This window comes from Symphodus melops (genome assembly GCF_947650265.1).
Source record: "Symphodus melops genome assembly, chromosome: 3".
Taxonomy (NCBI): domain Eukaryota; kingdom Metazoa; phylum Chordata; class Actinopteri; order Labriformes; family Labridae; genus Symphodus; species Symphodus melops.
Genome location: NC_136693.1, coordinates 28,908,297 through 28,925,326, shown reverse-complemented (window position 1 = coordinate 28,925,326; position 17,030 = coordinate 28,908,297). Strand labels below are relative to the sequence as shown.

Genomic DNA, 17,030 nt, shown 5'->3' with positions numbered 1-17,030 from the left:
TGACATACTGGAAGATGAATTTGGCTGGAAGGGTGGAACAAAAACACCATGTGGATGTTTGAAAGTCTGAATAATGCATTGACCCGTCTCACATCTGTTCTATGTGTATCTGCTTAAGTTAGTGGTGAGAAGTGGATTAAGAATGCTTCTAACAGTGTGAAGGTTCATTTTCCTCAGGGGACAAAGTGACACCTTAGATACACTGTCGATGACTTTCTGGGGAAATATTAATGTGTGCAAAGGCAAGTGTCATACTTTAAGAGATACGACTGCCTTAAAAAAAAGTTCATAATAAAACATTGTGATTTTTTAAATCCCCAATTGTGGTCTTCAGCGGTCCAGCAGAGAAAATACTAAAATAGATTAATCTTCGAAAAGCAGCTCACCAATATCTTTAAATAGACATCACATGATTCCTATCTCTTGCTTAGTCCTAAAACAGCCAGTAAAAGTTTTTTAAGGAATACTGCAGATTAATACCAGAACTGGTACCGCCGGCCAATAACACCAACTGTGCTACTGTAACAACCAAATTTCCCCCAATGTGGGATCAATAAAATCTATCTCACATCTTATCTTCTTTTACATATGAGGCACTCAAACGAGGGTTTATCACTCCAGGGTGGTCTGATTGACCCTATTCAAACTATGTGTCTCATTGGTGTTTTATAATATTGTGTGGATGACAATGTAGCTCTATGGCACAGAGGAAGGAGATGTTTAAGACTCTGAATACATTGTAGTGCGGCCAATTCCCGCAGTGTGGGTGAATGAACGGGGTTCAAACGCATTGGTTTTTGGTTTTAAATGGGCACACGGCGAATACAGTGTATATTAAAGTGAGAGGAAGATGTACCAGGGGAGAGACACTTAGAGAAACAGGAGGGGAAAAAAAGAGGCAGCATGGTAGTAAGAGGGATGGAGAGGGAGATCACAGGTCCCTCTTGATTCATTCTGATTACAAGGTTAGGTTAAGGTTAAGTGACATGGGCAAAGTCCTCCCTCTCCTCTTTCTCTTCCTCCCTGTCTTTGTCTCCCCCTCTCCTCATTTAAAGGTGAGCAGGGACTCTTATTGGTTATGCGGCTCTGCCTGAAGTTATGTGTGGCTATTGTCAAGAGCGAAGACCTTTTTATTTTTTACACACAGCTGCTTACTGCTAAATAGTGCCTTGTCCAGAAGGGGACAATCTGGGCCTCTAATTGCTGTCACTGAAGCCTAGATTCATTATGTGACTTTCCCATTAAAATGTGAGCATTAATTTGTATAATGAAATATCACCCTCTGCAGTGTGTTCATTAGCTGTGGCCCCACACTGAAGCAGCACAGCCGCACAATGTTAGCTACCTAGAAAACTGTGGTTAATTTTGCTAATGGATATTTTCCCACTCACTGTTCAAGAGGAAATTAATACTGTAACATTAGCTCTTTAACTTTTGGAGAAATTTAAATTCACTTCATTCCTTTCAAGCTGCTGTTAGGCGCTCATTAATCTCTGCGTTGCGTTGCACAATGCTGCCTGGACCGGCTCGGTAAGCAACTCCATTGTGTCACTCACATTGCATTAGGATGAAGGGGAGCTCGGCTGTCATCTGTGAATTTCTCGGCATTGTCACCAGAGCACAGAGAGGATCTTTAGCCACTGTAAAAGTCATCTCGTGGATGTAATCAGGATGTCACAGTGGAGCCGTATGATTAGGTTATAGAAGTGATTTAAAGGCCACATGTTGGGGATGCATCAAGCTGTTTTTTCTCTTCATGCAGAAGACTGTACTACAGCTGTGCTTGGACAGGCCAGTGTCCAGAGATACATTCCTCCCCAAACGAAAACATCCTCACTAACGTTTAACTGCAAAGAGGTTTTTTTTTTAAGCCCTTTATTTTTAACTTTTTATAAATAAGTTAAAGGATTATTCAAAGAAGTCATGTTTAGATCGAATAAAGTGAGGTGGGCCTTTATGTCTGTGTGTTTTGCCAAATGAATTAACGCCAGGCCTGGGCTGAAGTTTCTGCTTCCTCCATGTTAAATTATGACCCTCGTGGGCATCCTTACTCTACGACTCAAAGCAGATAAATCACAGCACTCACCACCAGATCCCAGATGACCCCAAAAAACCACTGCTGTCCTTGACTTTGACCTGATTGCCCTATTTAACACGGGGATGCTGCTGCTGTAGGTACAAACAGGGTGTGTTAGCGTGCTACAACTAGCAGTACAGAGGGTTTCTTTATCTCAAGGCGTGTCTGTTAAACGAGACAGGAAAGGAGAATAAGAAGAAAAGTTGGCACTGATTTTGCAGCGTTTTGTAGTTTATTTTATTTGTAAAGGGACCATGTACACTATTTAACACAAATGTTGCAGTTTAATGCGTCGTACTACAGTTAGCTTAGAGCTAGTTTACATCTGCAGACTAGTGCTTCTGCAGGTCACTATTTAACACCCACGTCCCTTCTGGCAATCACGGTTGTTGTGAGAACAATAACTTTAGTTTTAAAATCTATGTTTTTTTTCATCTGTATTTATAATAACTTCATTATGGGATGTTTTTTTTTTAATTATATAATCTGTGTATGTGTAATAATACCGTACAACATACTACAGAAATCAAGAATTAAAAAATAAGCCCAAATATGATCAGTCATCAGTCACAACGACTTTGGGAATTGTAAAAATGAAGCCAATGCGGAAGTAGAAACTGCAGATCAGCAGTTCCTCAAGTGTCCACTTGAAGCTGGCTGCAGAAGCAAAGAAATCCCCATTAACAGCCAAATTAAAACGCCCAATTTGACAGCAGAAACAAACATGTTCACAGCCCAGGTTGCTGAGTGTTAGAGGATTTTACAGCCTCTTGCTACAGGATGCTGAATTAGCGCCCCCATGGACAAAGGCTATAGTCCTTAAAGAGGGGCGGTCCGGGTTTAAACCCAACCTATGACTCATTTCCTGCATAACTTCCACTGTCTCTACTATTCTGCCACAACAATATAGGACTTTATTGACAAAAAAAATATTTTTTTATGGCTCATTTGATTTGATTATATGAAGGCTAACTGTAAATTTGCATAATTCGGGGTGTGGCTGATTTGATTGACAGGTGGGAATGTTGTAGCCGTTTGCAAGTGTATACTACTAAGTTAGTTTGAGACAGCATTTCCAACATGGCGACAGCCAACGGAGGGCTTCATAACTTTTATTTGAGAACGAATGGGTGATAACACTAAGACGTTCATATTATCAGTCTATGGTTTTATGTTGGAAAAAAAATCTCTACCAAGTCTTTCTTTAATTGATTTCCCCAGCACCAAACATTAGCGTTAACATGCTAACATGTATGAATACCAACCAAGAGAAGAATAAAATGACGTTTACACAGGCCCAGCAGCTAGAGGCAGATGTCCTTGGTGTAAGGTGACCTCATCGGGCTCTAATTGTGACTTTAACCTGGATAGTCATTGGGGCGTTCATACCTTGCAGAGGGTTACAACACTGGCTACTGTCCACCGTCCACATCATTACTCTGACTGCAGCCTTCACCTCGCTGAAACAACCATGCGGACAGGTTACCACAGAGCTGCCTGGGATCTGCTTGGTGAGATGTATGAGCAGAGAGTGAGCAGCTCCGAGCTAAATCTATTAGACACATCCTCTCACGCATATCCCCAAACTGCGGACAGGCCGGCTTTGTTTTGGCTTGAAAGTTATTGAGAGTTAGCGAGTGTGAAATTGCCCTCTGAGTGATGTCATCAGAGGACACTGAACCCTTGTTGTGTTAATTAGAGCTCAATGAAATGATGAGTTTGAAAAAAAGGGAATAATAACAACCGTAAGCTTCAATGAGGGACATTGTTAGAAAATGTGCAGACTTACTCTCAAATTGTTTAATTTTTTTGTCTTACACCTCAATCTGAAGAAATGAATTCCACTGAAACATCTTGGAAGACGTGGAAAATATCTGTGGAGCTTACAGGGTTATGACTTAGGTGAGAATTACAGACTGTGTGACTGATGAACTGGGATCACTGGGCGCTTATGCTACTGCTTCTTTTCAGGACACTGTGATACTGTGATTTGGAAACTGTGACCATCTGTGCACTTTAATGTTGATGGAGGTAGTTGTACAAGAAGTCTTTCTTTCTTCTTTCTTTTCCCCATCTTTCTTTATCCGTCTTTTCCATGTATTATTTGTGGGTTTTTTTCTTAACTGTCCACGATATTTCCTGAATTAATATAATTTATAAGTCTTGCACGAGATAACCAATCCCCTACCATTTACACCTCTAACATGCAATGTATATGCAGCCTATCCATCATATCAGAGGCTGATGGTTTATCTGTTTAGACCAATATGCCAGTCTAACCCCAGACGTAATGTCAGTACAAGTGGTGAGGTAAATTTTGCATGAAGTACGATGAATGATTAATTGCTGGAGAGATGCACTCTGCGCCTGCAGGCGGCTGGAGGTGTGAGAGCGTGGATGTACTGACCTGTGTGTATCCGCAGGTGGACTTTGAGGTGGTGGGAGGTGCGGAAGGACTTTCCACAGTAAGGGCAGTCCTTGGAGGACGAGGCCAGACTCCGCTCGCGATGCTGGGACAGAGACGGCTGGATGCTCCCCGCTGCCTTCGCCAGGTCCTCCCCAACATCTGGAGCGCACGCAGAGATGGCGCGAGGAGGGAAAGACAAATGGAAGGTGTGTTAAGTGCCACTTCAAACCACCCCCCTTCACATCACCACACTTTTTTTTTCTTTCTCCATCTTTCTCTTCTGCGTCTCTCATTGTACCCCGCTTCCCTTTGCTCAAATGTGCGAACGACACACAAAGTCAAACACATCAAACGGGTTCACGGGCTGCACATTTTCCTCCCTGACAGAACGCTGACAGTTCATAAGCTTTTAACTTTCTTTGGAAACACCACAGTCCTGAGATACACCCCCTTTAACTCAAACACACACACTCACACACACTCACCACCGCCACCGCCTCTCCTTCCTCCTCCTCTTTTTTTATCCTCTCTATCATCAACATTCTTATTAAGCATATGCTGAGAAATTAACAATGCAAAATAAGACAGAAAGAAAGAAAGAAAAAAAAAGGAGTGAGATAGATTTGGCTGTGTCAGCATCACAGCATTTCCTCGCATCTCTTCCTGCGACCTGATTTTGACAGGTAGCTGTCAGAGATATGATAGGGTGATAACAGTTTTGACCCCGCCCTCTGCTGCTTCCTCCGCGCTCGCCAAAAAAAAAACAAAAAAAAAAAACGATGATGCACAGTTTAGTGCAACAGCAGTCTGTTATCACCACAATCACCTCTCTGAATATGAATCTAAAGATGACTGACGACAACCTGGGAATGTGTTGACAGCAGCATAATCCGAGGTGAGGGTTTCATCATCAGATTGTACACAGTGGCCTCGTTGTAAGGATGGTTAAGAGTGTGTGATGTGCTGACAGTCAGGAGGATTTTTAAAGGCCCGAGCAACACAGTGAAGTTCAAAACAACAAGAGAGAAGAAAAAAAGATGCTTGCTTTTTCTTATATCTTGTAGCTGTTAAATTAAAAATATCTGTACTTGTTCCAATAGCATTTGATGGACGTCGATGTGCAGGAGGTTCAACATCAACCCACACAACTCAGAGCTGTCACGACTGATTTTACCGATTTCATAACAAAGGAAAGAAAATTAGTATTCTGATGTTGATTTTCATTCAAAAACCAAAAACAGTTGTCGTCCCCGGTGGTCAATGCTACTTTAATCATAGACACACACTAACAGAGTCTATGGCGTCCCTGGTAGTAAACGACAGTGTGCACATGACCCAAAGCTGCACGAATGCAGCTGAAAAATGTGATTTGTTTCCTAATCTGGCGCATGATTTGGTATGTGCGTCTGTAGGAGGCCAGAAAGAAAGAAAAAAAGAATCCAAATGGAGCGGCCCACTTAGGCGACCGCGCCACACAATGAGGGACATTTTTTTTTTTTTTTTTTTAACAGTAGCCTAATCTTTTCTTTTCTGCCGCTCCCCACCCCATCCCGCCCCCTTCTCTGTCGGGGAGTCAAATAAGGTTTACAGAATGGAAAGACCCAAGTCAGCAAGTCTTCTTCCACAGACTGACACTAAACACACAACTCCATTCAGCGAGCGCTGCTATCAGACTGAAGGTTATTTATCACAAGTGAAACTGAAAGGCAACCTAAATGTAAGTCTGTGACAATACACAGATACTAAATACCAGCTGCTTGGACTCGGCCGTGCCGTGGTTTCATTCTGTGTGCTGGTGAAGGGAAGAGAAGCCATAACACTTTTTAGGGTTTACAAGGAGATGTTTAAAGTGTGGCTTGTGGTCTAAAATGATCTTCTTGCACATAATGTAAACCATAGGTTTCCTAACTTCACCCCCATGTAGCCTCAGGCGAGGGTCACCTTCTCACAAAAATGTATGAAATGCCTTTTACGTTATGAAATCAATTTAACAATGATTGTGTTGATTGTTCATTTCAATGTCTCTATAATTACTGTCAAAATAATTAACAGTAAAAAGTAATCATTCATTACAGTCTTGTTGTGCTTTTCTTAAAGGATGACAGAAAGGTAGTGATAAGTGGTGTTTTTTTTCTTCGCCTCTTCTGTGACCCCCCCGCAGGGTCTCCACCCTCACTGATCTAAATGGTACCTGAGGTAACGTGGAAAAAGAGTCAAGAAAAGGTAAAGTTTTCAATAAAAAATATTCTGATTAAACAAGGATTTTCCTGTATTTGCACCTATTCAGTGAGTCGGCCTTGTACACAACATGACATTAAATAAGAGCCGTTTAAATCATTGTAAGTAGTCGTATGTTTCTATAAAATGACTTAAATCCGTCAGTGTATTGCATAAAAAACCTTCAACTGCACTATGATATCATCGCATATATTGTCTCTCTCAGATGGAAACATATTGAAAATCTGGATGCAAATCTGGATGAAAAAAAAAAAAAAACGGCTGTATGTAAAATATCACAGGTGAAAATTTAATTTCCTGCATAATTTAAGGACTGTGTGAACACATCAGCTGCACCCCCGCCCTCTTCTTTTGCATTTTCATTTGAATGAATTTAAAAGATGGCCCGTAGACAGAAAATAAATAAATAAACAGGGCTACAATTCCCCCAGTGCTCGCTCCAGGACTGCACCATACTGTAGCCATAGTCGTCTGCTCATAAACATATTTTAAGCGGTCTACTGTACAGATCCCTTTTTGGCACAGAGTCCCCAGATCGTGTAACAGACAGTGGCCCACCTGCCCACCCCAGATGGGGCTAAAATTAAAAAATCCAAAACACAGATTAGAAGCAGGACAAACACCAGACCACACTTCCAATCACACACACACAAACATACAAACACAAAGCAGCTCTGCATGTCTGTCTCTCTCTGTCACTCACACACACACACCAGCGTGCACACACACACACACACACACACACAACTCTGTGTGTCGGGGTTAATAGTGCTCCTGTAAGAGGAAGACACACTACTGAGAGGATGAGAGTGTGCTCTCCTGGCATATAACAGCCCTTCAATAATAAATGGGCTTCACACATTCCCCCACACACACACACACACACACACACACGCTGCAAAGAAAGGTAAAACAGAACTTTGGCTGTGCCTCCCTGCTTGCCTCCTGTGTGTATGTGAGTGTACGCACACATGCGAGTACGTCACTAGCTGGGTGTCCAGCATGCTTGTCTTTAATCAGTTGACTGATCCGCAGCTTTTAATGCGGCTGTTCCAATTACTGTAAAAGTCATCCTGCTCCATATAACCACAAATATTGACACTTTATTGCACAACACATTTATGACATTTTGAAGGTCACCCCATATATTAGGCATCAACGTTCACAGCTGGGTGTTAGACGCGGGGAGAGACTCTCGATCGCTTGTTGACACCCAGCCGTAGCTATCCTCCCAGTATTGATTTTCATTCCCCGTCTTTCATCTTTTTTTTTTTTTTTTTTATGCAAAGACGATTCACTGTAGGAGACGCAGCATTAAAGTGATTGTCACAGGTGAGCCTTTGGCTTTTACACAAAAGCCTGTAAAGGCCAGCTTCTATTACGCCTTCACATTGCTATCGCTATTATACAATTAGGAACCCAGAGCTGACATTTTTCTCTCATGTGTTCAAACTCTTTAAATTTGATCACTTGAGAAGATTATATATAAGCTAAGCATTTAAAAAAAGAACAAAAGCCTAATGCCTGAAAAACATACAAATACATTTTGTGCAGCGTTTCCAGATTTGGGAATTCCGGTTCTTTTTTTCTGATCCGGATCGTTTGGCTCAGCTCAGCTGCAGGAGGTGACTCAAATGACTCTTCATGGGGTTACATTTTGGATTTGAATAAATCAGATAAACAATAAAAAACAATGTTTGGTTGTATGATTGACATCAATCAGCAGGTGTTTTACATCATTGATGTGATTTGTAGAATATTAAAAATGTTAAAGTGATGTTTGGATAAAACACTTTTCATTGTTGTGTACCTGCGGCCAATAAGTGTGGAGAAAAGATCCTTCCTTCATTCTGTCGAGTGTTAAATAACAACAAAAAGAGGGGAAAGGAACCCAGCTCTCAGGCGGGACCCGTCTCCAATCGCACGAGCCGACATGATCGCCAATGACGCATCGGAACTTCATGCCGCCGCCACTTTAGTTCTGGGTGATTTGACTCTCAAGGATTAAAAAGTTTAAACCAAAGAAAACGTATTTAAAATCAGTGGAACTAATGTGAAGTGCACAGATAAGATGATTTATTTAATGTGTTTATTTCTTCAGTAACTGTAGCAGAGGGGGGTTTTAAATTACAATAAGAAGTTTATGAACGAGTCAAATCTGCTGCTGCTGAGTATGCTACTTCAAAATAAAAGCCTTTTTTGCATAAACGCTATAAAAGATCATAACTCATGTCTGGGATAAAACCATTCAAGAAATAGTTCATATTTAAACCACTACAACTGTTTCTTGTTCCCATTTCCTCATCACACTGAGAGAGTTTTATATCTTATGTCTACAAAACCTCCCGCTCACCTTCACCCCAGAAGAAAAAAAAAAAAAACCTGACATACGCAGAACTGTGATTGTGCTTGTAAGAATATCACAGAAGAGGGGGGAAAAAAGGAGGAATACATGTATAATTCAGCTGTATCTGATCTGAGACCAGCTCCTCTCCCCTCTGCCTTTACTGGTGTCACGGCGGCGTAATGGAACATGCCAGAACAAAGGCTCTGAGATCAGATTGGAGCAGAGTTGAGCAGGCCATCTGGGAGGCAGGCTGAGTATCAGTCACTCTGCCTGCTGTCTGCTGCACTCACACTCCCCTCTGAGTAACTGTGTGCGAAAGTGCAACTGTGTGTAAGTGAGTGTGTGTGTGTGTGTGTGTGTGTGTGTGTGTGTGTGTGTGTCTCTTCCGACCACACGTCACCAGGATGTTGCGACGTATCGACCGATGCATCGCCACCACGGGGATACGCCACCAGGGCCGCCTCCTCTACTGACTGACAAATATATAAATTGATAAGGATCTTTCTATGTGTGCGTGGGTGTGTGTGTGTGTGTGTGTGTGTGTGTGTGCACGTGTGTGTGTGGGTGTCAGAGCTCATGTGGGTACCCCTGGGAAAGGGCACACTGCCTACTCCATTACAGGAACCACACCCAGTTTGTAGGACCAAAAAAAGAAAAGGAAAAAAAAGAAGAAATCAACAACAACAAAAAATAAACAGCAAAGCCGATGATTGTGTGTGCATATGTGATGCCGGGGGTGCGGCTTGGCTTGGTGGGGGGGGGAGGGGGGGGGTTGCCAGTTCCTTAATGGTGCTCTTTCAATCACACTTTGCACTCTAAACGTTCTGTGGTTTTGATTAGTATGATATCACTTTCAGGAAATAAAACTAGGGGGGAAAAAAGCACATCAGTCATAAAAACACAAGATGTTTTGCTTCTTGCTCGGCCATTATTCTAATGCGTCACGTGGCTCCCCCCGTTGAAGCCCGCCGGCCTCTCCCCGTAGCCAAATAACTGGGGGTGGAGGGAGGGCAGGGAGGAGGCAGGGAGGAGGGTGATTGACGGAAACAGTTTGAAAAGGGGAAAGATATTAAGAGAGATTGGGCGAGCGGGAGGGAGGGAGGGGGAAGAGAGAAAGAGTAAAATGTGATGACATCATTTGAAAGGCATTAGGCTTTTAAAAATGCGCCCGGGGGGACTTGATTTCCTTACACCAGAGCAACACAACACCATCCGGCCTGATGCTCGCTTGCTCTCTCTCTCTCTCTCTCTCACACACACACACACACACACACACACCTCCCAACACCCCCTTCCCCTCTCTTCTTTTTTTGATTTGGACCACTGCCATCTTTGTGAGCGTCTGGTTCATGCAAGTTAATCAATTTGAGGTTTAGTTACACTGCTGATGCTAGCATTCCAGCCACTGCTAAAACGTAATCTGAACTCGCAGAATTTATTAACCAAACACCAATTATCATTAAACACCACTGCATTATCCCCCTCCTTTTACTACCTGACAAGGACTACTTAATGAAATTTTAGATTAAAGTTATTTGGTCCGTGATTTATGTGCATTGGGAAAGTCCTAATGCGAGGCTCTCTGAGCGTGCAGATGCTGTGATTTTTCTTATTTTTGTATTTTTTTTTTTTTTCTAAGATAGTACACCAGGGACCTGAGGAGTCTCTAAGGTATTCCAACAGCCAGGTCTAGACCAAGAAGAAGAAGAAGAAGAAAAAGAAGAAGAAGAAGAAGAAAGGAGGGGTGGTGGGGGGGGAGCAGAAATGTGCAAGTGTGCTCCAAACCCTCATACATGTTTTCTTACTGACCCTATTGAGCAAAAGAAACAAGACCAAAGTAGAAATAAATTGTAAGAACAAAATTAAATCAACACAGAGTGAAAATAAAGCGCAAAGCGAGTTGTTGTTTACCCGCAGACTGTTTGTGAGATGAAAACAGCAGCAGAATGTGTTACATATAAGGCGGTGGGGTAAACAGGGGCACCAGATGTTCTTTGATGTTAATAATGGCATTTATTATTAATATTAATTAGATCGCATTCAGCAATACATTTGGGCCATTTCCAAGTCAATTAAGCAAAATGGCATCCGGGAGATGTTGAAACGACATTTTAAGGCAGGTGTTCAGCAGTCCCCCTATTAAAACATTTTCGCAGCTCCTGAAAAAACAAGCCATTTTCAGACTGATTTTTATTTATTTTCTCTTTGTTTACCCGTCCTCTGTATTTCCCTCTCGTCTCGTGAACATTGCAGTCGCGAGCATATCTAAAATAAAACATATGGAGGATTGGATTTTAGATTTAGCGTGCATTATCTAATTACAATATACCGTATATGCTGAGTTTGATAATGCACATGTGCTGTGTCCACGCCAGAGCAAATATGTCAACCCAGACTGAGGGGCGTTCATCCTGATATGGAATCACGATTATGACCATCATGATTTGAATCATTAAAAAAAATACGTTTTGATTATCAACCACAGTTTCCCAAATTATCGCTTCACAAAACCAAACAGATTCACTCGTAGTGCCAAATGTGTTTTTTTTTTCTTTTCTTTACGTGAAAGGCCTGATCCACATAATGAAGGGCGCTAACACAACCTTAGACCAGGACACAAGGGTCTTGGTGTGGTTGCTAGCAGCAGATAGTAGTCCTAGCAAATCTAATTAGACAACACAAGGCAGAGGCCTCACACCAGGGGGTGTCCTGTCTTTATAAACTCAATAATCCCTGCCTATATGTGTAAGGATAAAAAAAACACACCCCATCTTCTGTTCTATTCAGTTTACTCTAAACCTCTCAATAGTGCCCTGCCACACCTCTCGGACCCAGTGTGTGTGTGTGTGTGTGTGTGCGTGTGTGTGTGTGTATATGGCCCTGCTTTTGGCAGCAGGCCCTTTTTTTTCAAAGCTGATGGAGGCAGCAGCCTTACAATGGTACATTAACAATCTGTGCGTTCATTTATCAGTGTGTGCGATTTGGACTCTCCGTTCATGGCGCGCTGCACTTTTCATGGCTGAAAATTAATGAACAAGCCTCCCCTTGCAACAAACATGCACCTGTGCTGCAGAGATGCTAATCACAAACATTTATATTTATTAGTGAACGCCCGCACTAAAACTGGAGTTGCGGAGAAGAGAGAGAGAAAAAAAAAGAAGAAGAGAGGACGAGGAGGAAAACAGGAGGAGAAACTGTTTCCTTTTCTTTTCTTTTTTTCTTTTTTTTCACCTGGGTAATGAAAAGGTAGCGGTTTACGTCGTGCAGAATTGTGTTAGAGTTATTTGTTTGAGACTCTTTCTTGAATAAAGAGGGTGTGAGGGTGCAGAATATCTATTCGAGGAGTGTAATCTTCATGCTGGGAAGATTATTTCTTCAAAACTGTCGGGTGAAGGGCATAGCTGTAAAAAAAAAAAAAAAAAGAGAGAAAAAAAACACATTGTGCTTATTCTCAAACTGCTGCCTGAAATAGTGGCTGGTGCCTGAGAAAAGCTGTGAAATCATTTAATTCTAGAGGGGCCAAACCTCAGTCCAAAGCACAATACAAGAGGAAATGATGGACAGTCACAACCACTTCCACTTCTGTTTAGGATGCTTTTCTTTTCTCTCCATTTCTCTCCTTCCACTTCTCCCCCTCTCATCTCTCCCTCCGTCCCTCCTCCTCCTCCTCCCAGACTGACAGAAGGTGGCTCTCTCCCTCAGTAAAGGCTATGCCTCTGCCCAGCTAGGGGAAGAGGAATGGTGCCATAAGTTTCTCCCTGGCACCGGCCCACCTTTGTTTTCCCCCCCTCCTCAAGTCTGTTTCAGGCTTCAAAGAGCATTGGAAAAAGACATACACACACATGAACACATACACACCCGCGCACACACACAAACACTCAAATACACGTACAAATGTCTGAGGAAGCACTGATGTCTCACTAACTTTATCATTCTAGCAGGGTGATCATAGCCCCGTTGAGAGACTGTGGATGATGCTTGAGGGTGTATGAGTGAGTGTGTGTGTGAGTGTGTGTGTGTGTGTGTGTGTGTGCATTTGATCCTTTATGTGTGTGTTGTCCACCACTGTCTGCATGTATGCATGAGAGCACAAAAGGCAGATGGGGACAGAGGTGGGTGTCTTTTAGGACATGAGACAAGAGCAATTACTAATGTGTTTGTCTGTGCGTTTTGTGTATACACACACACAGACACACACACTTGCCAATGTGTGTGTGTGTGTGTGTGTGTGTGTGTGTGTGTAGTGCTATAATAATCAGGGTGCAGTGTATATTCATCATGCCCCCTCTCAGTCTGTGTTGGCAGGAAGTGGTGTGGTTACCATTAGTGAAGGATGACTAGGTCGCTGTCTCTTTTACTGGGATACTGCTGGCTTTCTATGGATACAGAAATGCAAGAAAAAGGAAGGGAAGGACCAGATTTAAAAACAAAAAGGTTTAAGGGTGAAAAAAGGAGACAGAGAAAGGAAAGGAAACAGGGAAGGTGGAAAGAACGTTACACATGGTACACAGAGAAAATAAATGGATGTGAAAAGAAAAAACAAGGACAACAAAAAAGGATTTCAAAATGAGAAAAAGGAAGGACCAGATTTAAAATAAGACAAAAAAATGGTGTAAAGAAAAAACCTGGAAAAGGGAAGTAAACGGAACGTAACACAGGGAACTAACAAATGGGAATTTAGGAGAAAAGGAATGAAGGTACACATTGAAAAGAAGAAATGTTTTTGGGCAAAAATGCACAATATAAAATAGAAGGAGCAGATTTGATGGACAAAAACAGTGAGAGTGTGATGAGAGAGAGATAGAAAGTCACAGAAAAGGAAGGACGTAGATGGAAATTTTGAGAAATTAACAAATGGGAAAGAAACACTAAGACACTAAAACTGACGTGAAGCGAAAGGAAAAAAAAAAGATTAAACATTTCAACAAGAAGACATGGAAGAGAAAGGAAAACATGATAGGACATGACAGGATAATGGAGAGAAATGAAAGGAGAGGAAAAAGAGTTTGAGACTTTTGTCAGTGCAGACAAGAGAAAAGTGAAAAGGTCAGAGTAAAAGGGAAGAGAAGGAAAAAGGGCACAAAAGGATACATGAGGAAGTCAAGAAACGTTACGTAAAGTAACAAGAAAAAAAGACAATGAAGTGAAACAAGGAATCAACACTTGTATGAGAACATAAAACAAGACCCAGTAAAAAAAAAAAAAAAAAGATAAAGGAGAACGCAGTTGACAAAATAAGAAAAGACGTTAAGGAGGAAAGAAAAAGGAAGCAAGCGAAGTCTCATGTATACTTTCACCTGAAGACGAGAAAACGCCCTGTTGCACTGCCCCTTTAACACTGACTAAAGTAGAACTCCTCCATTGATTTCCTATTCATTCATGTGCATGCTAAATCAACAGCAAGCACAATAGGCCAATCATCAACTTGAGCTGCAGAGCCACTACTTCCATCCCACCCTCAACCCACCTGGCACTGGTCTCAGTCTACTGTACGCCGTATCAATGCTCTGCACACCGCAGCCATTAGTGGCGTTATTCTTCATCAATGAAAATGAATCAATTAAGCCTCATTAAGGGTGCATATTAAGGTGGAGTAATTATCGGGTGGGGAATGTACAGTGATCGATAGCTTAGGAGCATAAATGTGCACTTAAAGACATATATTACCACAAGGGGCGATGAACACTTTTAACAAGGCCACTGAGGAGGGGGAGCTGGAGTGGGTGAATCTGCTTCACGTCACGTATACATACATTGTGTGTGTGTGTATGTGTGTGTGGCTGTGAGAGAGAGAGAGACTATCTCTCCCACCATAGAGTGGTCAGGCTGTAAATCCAGAGACCAAGGACGCGTCCCGTTTTTCCTCTTCTATGAACTTGTCCAGTGTCTTGGAAAATGAAATAAAAAGATTTATACTGCAGCTGCAAACATCCCATCTGAGGGTGTGTGTGTGTGTGTGTGTGTGTGTGTGTGTGTGTGTGTGTGCATGTGTGTGTATGAACAGACATGAGACAATGACCACAAGAGATAGAGCAACACTTTAAGAATAAATGAGAGAACGGAAGGGGAGTGAAGTTTTTAAATGCTAGAGGCCTTCACCCTCTGGCCACCCGCATACAAACACACACACATTTACATGCCCAAGAAACACACACACACGCGCACACACACACACACACTCCCATGCATAATGCCTATTAAAGAGCATGCTCTGTCCCAGTCGCATAATTTTAATTTGTTATGAAGGTCATTGACAGCAAGTAATAATCACCATTGGGGATCTAACAATTTGCCATTTCAGAACATTGAAGCACTGATGACTCAACTATTAATAGACTAAAGCCCCTCCACCCCACCCTCGGCCCCCTGCCTCTCCACCCCCTGTCCTCTTAAATGACTAAAACTATTCCAGTATTTTTTTTTAACACACATACCCCATGTGCACACTGCCTAAAAGCCCATATGTCTTTTTCCCATTTATCTCTTTTTGTCTGTGGAGGGATACATGACATTTGGAGCCAAATTAATGGGAAGCCTTAAAGAAACCCGCCGAGGGGGTATCTCCTGGAAAGAGAATTACGTTGTAAAAAAAAAAAAAAAAAAAAAGTAAAGCTGACAGTTTTTTAATTCTCCTTTTTGTTTCCTTTACACTTCTGACTGGAGAACTCAGTCGGACGCCTGCTCCAGCCTCTGCGGCTTGATGAATTGTAAAGCATTTTAACCCCCCTTCCTTTTTCTTTTTTTTTTTACAAAACAAACAGGCACAGAGACACAATGACAAGTTTCATTATAGACCAACTCATTTATTCTTTGCTTTAGCATCACCCGAGCCATTCAGACATATGTGTCTGGCATTTGTCGCCAAACAAATAAGTCCAAGCTTAAGCTATTTTTATCAAGCACGAGAGCGTTTGTTCTTTTTAAGTGATCGTCAGTGTTTGGGGCGAATAGAATGGGAGTTGGAATCCTTTATCTTTCAGAGGCTCAACAACTCAAGACTAATTACAAATTAATCTGGATCTGGATATCTGCAATGAGAGGGCCCTAATAAGAACTTGTGGTGTGCTAAAAGGAACTATCTGTTATATATTTATAGTGGAGCTCAACGCATGGTGAGGGAGAGGCAGGCCGGAGATGGAGGCGGCCCAAAACCCAAATAAGAGAGTAGCACATAATTGCCTGCTTTCTATATCCAAGCAGCCACATCAAGGCTGAGGATTGTGGGTATTAATAATTGATCATTAGCTTGATAGGGCAGACCGTTTTTAGTGGTGGAAGTTTGATGGCCTTTTTAGGTCTCTCCTCGGGGTCTCGAGCACTGTTGCTGTACTTGTGACTGTGAGGAAGGTCAAGTGGGCTCATCGTTACGAACAAACCACTATCACCCTAAACAAAGGGAGGTCATATCGGAATAATGATGCCAGTGATCTAAATATGTCACTTTTCCATCTTAAATAGTTACAAGGTCAATCTATTAGTCAGAAACATTTCAACAGGGAGAATGGCGTTCATCCCATTTTCACACCTGCTGACTGCACTAAGTACAAGTACTGTGAACACACTGTGTTGTGGGCTGAGGCTAAGAGACGGACGGAGACGGGGACCGATGAGACTCAAAGGCCGGGTTGGTCATTTCCTCCACATACACTTTTTAAGATTTTGGTTGAAATTGTCTTTAGGTCCTGATGTTAATTAGTAACTCGCGCTCTGAAAAAGAAACAAAAAAAATGTATGTGTAGCAGTTTGTAAACACGTAAAAACTTCGACCAATGTCTGCACTCGGTGCACGTTTAAAAAAACAATCAAGCCTCTCTACCCCATGCATGCATGAGCCCACACAAAAACACAAAGGCATCAGCAGGGACAATGATGTCCCTGCTGAGAATAGTCTGCGTAAATATGAATACCATGCATGCTTTCATCAAACTTTTTCTTCTGGGTTGACTGGATGAAAAATTCCA

General features: G+C 42.1%; 1 protein-coding gene across 3 annotated transcripts in view; it reads right to left on the bottom strand.

Annotated features, from left to right (window-relative positions):
• The window catches only part of znf536 (zinc finger protein 536), a 213,499-nt gene that overhangs the window by 52,526 nt on the left and 143,943 nt on the right, over window positions 1–17,030 (bottom strand). For all 3 annotated transcript variants that reach the window (XM_079339213.1, XM_079339211.1, XM_079339212.1), the window contains exon 6: window positions 4,485–4,643. In XM_079339213.1, coding sequence (XP_079195339.1) covers window positions 4,485–4,643 — 159 coding nt within the window. The remainder of the gene's footprint in view (window positions 1–4,484; window positions 4,644–17,030) is intronic.